This window comes from Colossoma macropomum, unplaced genomic scaffold (genome assembly GCF_904425465.1).
Source record: "Colossoma macropomum unplaced genomic scaffold, Colossoma_macropomum, whole genome shotgun sequence".
NCBI classification, from domain to species: Eukaryota; Metazoa; Chordata; class Actinopteri; order Characiformes; family Serrasalmidae; genus Colossoma; species Colossoma macropomum.
Genome location: NW_023494805.1, coordinates 39,164,977 through 39,175,281, shown reverse-complemented (window position 1 = coordinate 39,175,281; position 10,305 = coordinate 39,164,977). Strand labels below are relative to the sequence as shown.

At 39.3% G+C, this 10,305-nt stretch overlaps 1 protein-coding gene across 1 annotated transcript; it reads left to right on the top strand.

Moving 5' to 3' along the window:
* On the top strand, positions 1-9,405 carry txndc12 (thioredoxin domain containing 12 (endoplasmic reticulum)). The gene is made up of 7 exons (XM_036597151.1): positions 1-201; positions 761-821; positions 2,071-2,123; positions 3,075-3,148; positions 4,393-4,462; positions 5,363-5,446; positions 8,504-9,405. Exons 1-7 carry the CDS (start codon positions 105-107, stop codon positions 8,581-8,583), a joined length of 519 nt encoding a protein of 172 aa, XP_036453044.1. The 5' UTR covers positions 1-104; the 3' UTR covers positions 8,584-9,405.
* Positions 9,406-10,305: the final 900 nt, after the last annotated feature.

Sequence of the window (10,305 nt, the reverse complement as noted above, 5' to 3'; positions counted from 1 at the left end):
CGCTGCGCAGAAGCGAGGTCTTGTTTGTCTAGATGAGCGGATGAACTCGTCCCTCCTCGCCGCAGTTGTGTTTCCTCCTTCGATGCTAACGCCTGAATGAAACCATGCAGTCGGCTTTCCTCAGCGTCGCTTTGCTTTCATTCGCACCACTTTTCATTCTAACACAACTCGGAGGAGTTTCCGCCGACGGACCGGGGAAAGGTAACGTAAAAAGCGTTTAAGGGGTTGTTTGACTTTAGCCGGGAAGCTAGTTAGCCGGTTAGCTACCGGTACATTTTGGCTGCTAGGCAACGGCTAACCTGTTAGCTTTAGCATAATACATTTTCTAACCAAATAAGTCGAATACAAAGCACTTAAAATGCTAGTTATGCATTAATTGGACACGTCTTATTCTAAAATAGTAAATATGGGGTTTCCAGCCTGGATAATAACGGATTAATTTGATTTTTCTGTCGCCGCCGTCGCGAATAAGCGAGCTAACGGCTACCCCAGCTCCGCTGATAAACAGCTGGTTCACCTAAAGTAGGACACCTGCTTTGCTTTCCTGTGTTATTAAAAGATAATGCAATAATTATATATTTCCAGTGCGGTTGTACACACCTCATTTGTGCCTATAAAAGCAATAGAAATCATACGATAACGGGTTAACTTTAATCTACTGCCTTCTCATTGAACCTTTGCTCAGGTTAGGTCACCGTTTCTGCTTTCTGCTAATTCGAGTGTCCGATTATTTTCTGCACTTTGACTCGTTTTTTAATAGGATTTGGCGACCACATCCACTGGAGAGGTCTGGAGGATGGGAAGAAAGAGGCTGAAGCAAGGTAGGGGTCAGCTTTTAAGTTGCTTAAAGGAGAATTCCACCGTTTTTTCCAATTTTTTTGCACAGTTTAATCACGTAGTTGTAAACAAACTCAGAGTGGTTTGATGTGAAATGGCTCCTGTGGAGAAACTTGATCAGATTTCTTTACAGTGGTGGTGGTAAGAACCAGGAGTCACCATGTCTACAACACAAATATAGACGTTTTGTTTATCATCCAAAACCACCAGTGAACCTCCACGCGTCTTCTGAGTTTATGTATGTAATGCTGATGATGGTAAATTAGTGGAAAATCTGAAAATATGTTTTCTTTGGGGGCTGTTTTGCTTTACAACACCCTGCATGTATCCCTCCACCATGAATGGATATAAATAACTGGATTAATTAGATGTTTTTGGCCAAAACTTCATCACAAAACTGGTAAAACAGTGTCTCAGAGAGGCAGCATATGCATAGCCGTGTCATATGCTCCTGACTTTCTGTGAGGGAGCTTTTAGAGGGGGACGTCTGGTTCCTGTCACCACCACTGTGAACAGTTCTGACTCAATATGCTCCTCTACACTCTTAAAAAAATGCTTCTCATAGGGGTCTTTATTAAAGAAAACGGTTCTATCTTGAAACGTGCACTCACAGAACACTTTTTGAAAAGGGTTCTATATAGCACCATACAGAGTTCTATTGTTACAATGTCAGCTTGTAATAACAGAAGAACTCTTTTTAGTGCTATATAGAACTTTTTTCAAAACGGTCCTATATAGAACCATTTTCAGCACATTCGCCATCAGTCTGAAGATCCTTGTCACGATGCAAAGAACCCTTAATCATGCAAAGGGCTCTGTGAGTGTTCATGGATCTATAGAACCATTTTCTGTACTAAAGAACCCTTAAAGAACAATCTTTTTTTAGGTGTGTAGAACGGAGCATTTCACACCAAACCACTCTGAATGACTTTGTTTACATCTCAACCATCTAATTATGTAGATTTTTTTGGGAAATTAGTAGAGTTCCACTTTAAGTTGCTTAAACGGAAATTCCACCAGTTTTTTCAAAATTTCTGCAAATCTTACCATTTAATTATGCAGAATTTTGATAAATTAGTGGAATGTCCTTTCAGTTGTGACAGCTGCAATTTGCATCTGTCTACATCCTTATAGAAAAGAATCTGTGTACATTTATTCTGGTCGATGCTTTCATGTGTTTTTAGTTTACACCAATTTTGAACTGATCTTTGTATCTTTCCTCATGCTGTGCAGTGGGCTGCCTGTTATGGTCATCATCCACAAGACCTGGTGTGGTGCCTGTAAAGGTATGCTGTCACCCTTAACACACTAAATATGAAAAAAACCTTGTTAAAATAAATATTTAGGCCACGTTTCACACAAGAATCTTAACAAGGTTAGGTTTTTAGAATCAGCATTAGATTGAAAATGGTGTAAGATAATTTGTAAAAGTCACCTTATTGTTTTAGAATCACAATTAGACAGAAAATAGATGGAGATAACAGAAAAATTCTTCTGATTTGTTTCTAGAATCATGATTAGGTTGAAAATAGTGTCAGATAATTTGTGAAGGTCACCATATTTCACTGTTATCACTGCCTTTGTCCTCGTATTAGTCCACGTCTATGAAAGGCAAAGATACTGTGTGAGATGGCTTTTTGCTGTGTTCATGACCCAAGTGGGAACAGGGAAGCTTCCGAATCCATTTTAACAGCCATCCAACTTGCAATTCCCTCTCAAAAAAGTGTCAGTTTGTCAAGAGCTCCAGCTTCTGTGAGTTCCGTGACACCATGTCAACATTTCGGCACCCAAAGAGTGATAAGTTTGTAAGCTTTTTAGTTGTTTTAGTCTATGAAATGCTGTTTGTGTGTAATATCACTAAATACATTTGAGTACTTGGATATTTGTAAAGTTAAGTAGTTCTGGTCAAGATTCTTGAGCGAACTTTGCACTTCCGTGTCATTTTTGGCACTATTTTATCGGTAAACCGCCATAACCTACGTCTGCTTTTAAAATAAGTGAAATGCTAACCAAAGAACTCTTTCACTCTGGTGTAAAAGCTTTTTAAAAAGCCAAACATGCACTTTATTGCTGTCAGCATCTGTTTTTTTTTCTTACCTCAGGCAGTTCAGCTCTTTGAGGTGAGAAGAAAGAAGCTCAGAGAAAGTCTGATGTCCCATTTGTCATGAACGCAGCATTAGATCCAGTTGTGATTCGACTAAAATATAAACTTTTATTTCAAATTTGTGTCTTTGTAGCACTGAAGCCGAAGTTTGCTGAATCTAAGGAGATCTCGGAGCTGGCTCACAACTTTGTCATGGTTAACTTGGAGGTGAGAATTTGAAGCGCTGGTCATGTTTACAGCGATATCCACAACACGACACACCAGAAGGCCCCAGTGTTGCCCTTGTAGCTGGTGAAAAGCATGAAATTGTTCCCTGTTATTATGTAACCTGATGAAGAAGTGTGTAGAAAGTAATACTGTTAGGTAATGTTGGTAGAAACAATCTCAAAACATTTAAATTCTTTTGGAACTGTTATGTCTGAGGCTTTGAAACAGTACAGCACACGTTCTCTCATCACATAATGGATTCATCTCGCTCCAGTCAGAATGACTTGCGCTCTTACTGCTTTTGCTTTCTGTAATACTGATTACATATGCCTTACTCTCGTGTGTAATGCTGAAATTAAACCTGGAAATGGAAGCTTTAAAGCTTTTTTAATGAGCCTGCTAAGGATTATTTTTTAGGATAACTTAAATAGTGTGAATAAACAGGCTAACTTAGTAGAAATGGTCAGTTTTATACCTCTTTAAAGGTCTGGATATTTGACATACAGTGTTACTCCTTTCGGTGCTCTTTCAGAAGCTTCGCCCCCCCAAATTCATAAACGCGTATTGCCAAGGCGAACAACACTTTTATGAATTGTCATGAAGTTGCTGTTACAAAACTCCACAGGGGACTTTTAATTTGAGCAGTCAGAGCAGAGTCGAGCCGAAATGCTGAATGAAACGATCATCTGAGCCGACTATTCAGACAGTTTTAGCGGGCTGTAATGACCTGGCTAACTTAGCACACCATGAGGAGGTTGGGTTGACCTTATTTTGCAATGTTATTGTGTTCAGCTTTACGTTTTGTGGACTTTGGTGGACAGTGGTGGTTTGAAATATGAATATAGTGGGTTAGATGACCCTGGTTATGGTTTTTTGTGTAACCATGGCTACTTGCTCATAGTAATGTGTTAATGCTAGCAAACTGAGCTGTCAGTTCACACAGAATATGAGTATTTCTTATACCATTAGCCTGTGTGACTTCATGTCGTGCACAAATAGGAGAAATTGATTCATTTTTCTCCAATAACTATAAACATGAGTACATCTTGGTTCCATTAGCCAGCAATATCGTAGCATAGTGAATAGAGCTGGCTAGGGCTTCCAGGCTCTTTTTGGATGACTGTTGGTATGTCCTGAGATGTGTTTGTGGAATACATTCTGGTATATATACAGATTTAGATATTACTACTAGATGTCCAGTGGTGGACAGAGATTTCCTTCTAAATATTCAGTTTTATCTACAGGATGAAGAGGAGCCAAAAGATGAAGCCTTCAGCCCAGATGGAGGTTATATTCCCAGAATACTCTTTCTGGGTAAGAAACTACCTCTTGTGTATGTGTGTTTAAATGGCATAACCTGGATTTCAGAATGCATTTTATTATTATTTTTTATATGTTTATGTGAGCTGAATGTGTTATATGTTAATTTGAGTTCTTTTTGTGGAGGCAAAATGCCTTATTGCCAAAGAATAGATAGTTGGTTTTCTACGCTCAGCATGTATAATGAATCGATTGGGTCTGCAGGATGCATAAAAAGATTGTAAATCAAATAAACTAACTTGCACTCTGTGAGTAGGAAGCTGGAAGTTTACTCAGTGTTACCTGTCTTCTAGCAGGTGTTTAGGCAGGTTTGTAAGCAAGCAGATCTCTGAACATTTATTTGAACCTGCCTGAGAGTTATAAAAAAGTTTCAGTTCAGTAAACTTAGACAGACATTGAAAGCATCGTCTAGGATCTGGAATCTAGAACTCACATAAAATGTATATCACAGTTTGTCTATTGGAGATTGCAACTAAACATAAGCAAATGTAATACAATTGACATTTGACCTTGCAGTACGCAGTAGCAAGATGTTATTTAATATCACTAATGCTGCTCTGCTAAAGCAGTTTGTTTGCGTATTTTACCAAGTGAAACTTCCTGTTAGCTGGGTTATTTAAGCAGTTCTCCAGTAGAAACCTTTCTTAGCCCTTCTCCTGTTTGACAGACTTTACATTGGGGCTAATTGAGTAAAAAAAACCCACAGGTCTTCAAAAGAATAATCAGAGCATTTGGATTTGGTTTTGGGGAAAAAGGCCACACTGTTACGTAATTATGAAATAAAAGTTTTTATATCTAGTTAGGTGTTATCCTATACTGTTCCAGGGTGAAGACCCATGTAGGCTGGAAACGTGAGCAGTGATCTAATGATGATAATTTTATTTTCCCTTGTAGATCCCAGTGGTAAAGTCCGCCCTGAGATCACGAACAAGAACGGGAACCCAAACTACAAGTTTTTCTACAGCAATGCAGATCAAGGTGAGCATAGTGCAGATAAAAACTACCAGGTTTTTATCATGTTTGTGAAATAGTGTTGGCTTTTATGATCGCAGTGGTTGAATCTCATCACGTACAGGATTCAAGCCACGAGTTCTGCTTTCAGAGTTACCATTTTGTTTGTTTTTCGTTTGCCTCGTAAAAACATTCTGAATCTCACAAGCTTTCAGTTTCATCTTTGCTCTGTGGATTCTGTGGACGTCACTATTGACCTGTTGTTGCAGTCAGTGACAGACTGAAATCCATGGACAACAAAATGAAACATCACAAGATTCAGCCTGACTTTTACCAGGCTAGTTTCCCAACGATTCATCTTTTCCTGTCATAAAAAAAATCTCATATCTCCATTTATGGCCTTTATTTGGTTATTCGATTTAAAAAAATACCAACTGCTCTTTACATTGTATGAACATTTCATGACTAGGAAACCAAATTTACTGGAATAAAAATCTTGACAATAAAAACTCAAACTTTTTTTCCATTCTCATACCATTTTGTGAATAAGAGGTTTTCTTATGACAGCATTGATTTCACAGACACAATAACATTTGCCAAAGACCCCATATACACCTGGTCATTTCATGCATCTTGGATTATATCTGGATGAGGCCAAACCATATAGACATGCAAGTGTAAACGCACTCAAGATGCTTTTACAACAGATAAAAATCAAGGAGGTCACTGAGATGGATTTGAGCTACATATCATAGCACTGTAAACGCAACCGTCTCTCCAAGACACATCCGACGATTAAAATCCCTACAACCGAAACTCCTCCCAGTACAGCCGCAAACTCCTCCCTATACAGTACGTCCCTGAGCATGTGATCCCTCAGTGTGTCCCAATTCAGGGGCTGCATTTCGGTTCAGCCTTCGCGGGTCTAAGCAGCCTTCGAAGGACACGCCTTCGTAGACTGCATCCTTCAAAGGATCCAGCCCCTGAATTGGGACACACTGCACGTCTGCGAGAAAGATAATCATGGAGGACGCACATGGTTGGGGACCGGATGACACAAAATGCTTAATAGCAACATGGACAGACACATTTTTAGGCCGCAGCCATCTTCAGTGTCATACAGGAAGAGGCTGAATGGATTAACAATTGGTAACTGGTTGCCACATAATGAGCGGATTTGCATGTTCTGTCCCACACAGCAATCAGATTTCGGTCCAGCTGTCTAGAGACAGATTTGACTACCAAGTGTAAATGCATTTGGCTAAAATCTTATCTGGAAACAATATAGATAGCAGTCACCTGAAGTGATCAGGTGTGAACGGGGTCAAAGTTGTCTTGGTCTGTATAAAAGTGTGTTACTACTTATGCAACTCTACTGGCATGTTGTTCTCTCAGGCTATATGCAGCATCTGCACTGGCTGTTCTCAGCAAGCCCACAGTGCAGCCTGTACAGCCTGTAAATGAGAAATGTGTCAAAACACTGTGGGCTTAATTCTGCACTTCCTTTTAGAAAAGTCTATACTAATTACAAAGCTAGCTAGTGATAATAACTGTTTATTTCTCTGGGAGAAAAATGATCTTCAAAGTTCACCAGGCATTTTCACTGTTTAATTTATGGTGTCAAGATTTTATTGCTTCAGTTTGTAAACACTGTTTAACGAACATGAAAGGCATCGTCTGTATTGTTGTTTTAAGCTAGTTAATTGGATCATACATGCTTTGAACTGGTTCTCACAGCAGATACGACACCAGAGGAGATTACTGGTTGAAATGTAAACGGCATAGCTTGTATCGCTAAACATGGCGGTTGTGTTACAGGACATCCTGCCGTTCAATAAGAAGAGACAGTTGACTTTTTAAGACATAACTAGGAAAAATGTCAGATTTATCATAGTCTTACATTTGACACAACAGCAAATTAGGCTGCTTCTGTCTTTGCAACAGTGCTACCAAAGTCCTTACACCAGAGACTTTATCAGAGGAATAACCATAGAAGCAGCCATAAAGAAGGTTGGTGTGGTCAGACCTTTGCCCTCTTGTTGTGGAGGAATGCACACAAGTAATAGCCAAAGGACCAGAAAAAAATATATTTTTGAGTGTTATTTGAGCTAAAGACCACAAATTATTTGCTATTTTTCTCCAGTTTTATCTGTGATTTCAAATGTTTTTGAAATGTTTATTTATTGTTTATAGATCTCTCCCCATTTTGGTAGACAGGGACCTATGGACAGCTGGATATAACTGAGGATGTTCAATCAGAATTGCAAAGAATTTTTCTTGGTGCTAGGGTAAACAGTGATTCCTGAAGACATACGCAGACTAACCCTTATTTAATTTCCAGTCAAAATGGCCATCAAACACAAATTATTCATTTTAGGAGATATTTCTGAGACAACTAGATGTAACCTAATCCACTTGCATAAGGAAGAGGAAAGTCAAAAGAAAATGAGTTTCCAAAGCTCCAAACGATTAAAATCAGAGAAAAGGGGACTCCTAAAAGCCATGCAAGACCTGGTAGACACTAAAACTGCCCCCATCAGATAAACAGCACCTAAAGCTTTCATCTCTGAAAGAGAGGAGAAAATCAAGCTGCTTCAGATCTGAAAACATCCACAGGTGTTTCTGTCCATCCTTCCGCTGTGAGAAGACGACTCAGCGCTGTGGGTCTGAAAGGATGTGTAGCTGATCAAGAAGAACCTCACTGAGAAAAGGAGACGGACACATCAAACAAAGAAGCTGAACAATGGACTGACCACCCCAGAGTCCAGACCTCAACACCACTGAATGTGTTTGATTACTTGCAACAAACTAAATACTGAACATTTTGATATTATATTTAGTTGTTGAGGTTTATGTGTAATTTTCTTTTAAATGTTTTCTGCTTTTCCTTCATTGATTCTGAAAACTTGTGCTTAATGGCCATTTTGACTGGAACTTAAATGAAGCGTGGTCTCTGACTTTTTCACAGCACTGTACTTTATAATGAAAACTTTCATGGCCACTGAATGAATAACCCGATTGCCACGATTACCAGGCGAAGTCCATGTATGGTTGAAGTGACCATCTCTCTTTCTCTATCTGCAGTGGTGGCCAGCATGAAGGAGGCTCAGGAGAAGCTGACCGGAGATGCCTTCCGAAAGGCCCACATGGGCGACGAGCTGTGAGAAGAGCAGCCACACTACATCACTTTCAAACCACTGTTTGCACTGGGGCCAGCCCAAACCTCAACTCCTTGTTTCAGTTTCTGTGGTCCACTTTAGCAGAGTGAATCCGCTCTCCGTCCACTGTTCTCCATGTTTTCGGTCATTGCAAAGTACCAGCTGTCCATAAAATGGCATAAATCGAACCAAAGCATTCTACTTAGCTGTCCGTTTGTTAAGGGTGCTACTGGGTTTTGTTTATCATCCGACATCATGCTGAGGTTCTGTTTATTATGCCCTCATATAAATGTTTCGTTGAGCTCAGAGCAATATGTCTGCATACCGCCCTCCGACTGCATTTTTAATAGGCGCTCTGTGATTTCGTTCAAAATTAGAAGTAATACTGAATACACTTGAGACGACGATGAAACCGTTATCACGTGCTTCCAAGCTCCATCTCATGCTGCAGAATGACAACACAGTGGCCAGCCACATGAACAAAGGGCCTTATTTTCCCCACCCAAGCGTGACGAGCTTAAAATTTTGTATTTCTGACTTTAACAGTCCTAAAATGATGAGATTATTCTAATGAGTATATTTCTTATCCTGCCAATTTGTGTAATCCAGTCAGCAGTACGGACCTGCCTCTGGTTTTATAAGACTTCAGATTTTTACTGTAGAAAATGCCTATTAATGGAAATGTGAAGGGCCAGTGACACGAGCTGGTGTTTCAAGTGTTTTCTAAAGAGGGAATAATCTGTGTGGAAGTGTCTTTGCCATACTGTATTTTTTACATGTATGTATACGGCCAAGTGTACAATTAAAGTTGGTACTTGATTAAGGTTATCTAGTCATTGGCTAAAATCTAGGAACACGCGGGTTTGCGAGCGTTTTAGATTCCAGTGGAGACGCTCAGGCAAGCTCGATGTTGCCTTATTATATTATGAATCAAGATGAGGTTGCCAGGCTTCTGTAATATTACCAATCATTATTTTTCCTTGTGATTTTTGTTGAACAACTTCACAGACTTTACTTTTTATAAAGCTTGACTGAAGCAATGCCAACTTGTTCTGTACTGAGGATCCAGCTGAAACATCTTTAAATGGATCTGTGCAGCTTCAACAGTGATATTTCCTTCAGTAACGTGGTGAAGTTGCTTATGTCTTGCATTTCGCTGCTGTCGGAACAAACCTCGTATCTCCATTTTTGGCGTTTTTTAGGTTTTGACGTCATTTGAAAGTGCCTGTTGCTCTTTACGTTGTGTGTGAATTTGATGAATGAACCAAAAGAAGCAGCCCAAAAAAGACTGGAAAAAAAAGTCTGATCACATTGACTTACGTTAAAAGTAAAGTATATTTTTTGCTTCTCCTGTAATGTTATCATTGGAGATACAAGGTTTTGTTCCGACAACAGCAATATTTTGATTTAGAGGGAAGACTACGATGTTGCCTAGTGAATATGGGCAATATGGCGAAAATCTAAGCACAATACTTCAACGTTTTCACAAAAGCCAATATTTATCGGATTTTGATAAGTTGGAACAGGCAAAAAAGAACCAATAGTACCACACTGAAGGGCCCATATCATGGACAATCAACTTCTTTGAAATAAGAATAATGTATTATCATTGTTAAAGTTTCAAAATATACCGTTCACTCCTCACTCAGTACAGTGCATATATGGAAACTAAACTGCACAATACAGGACAATCAGAAAAGAGCTGATTTAAATATAGCAGCATTAAAG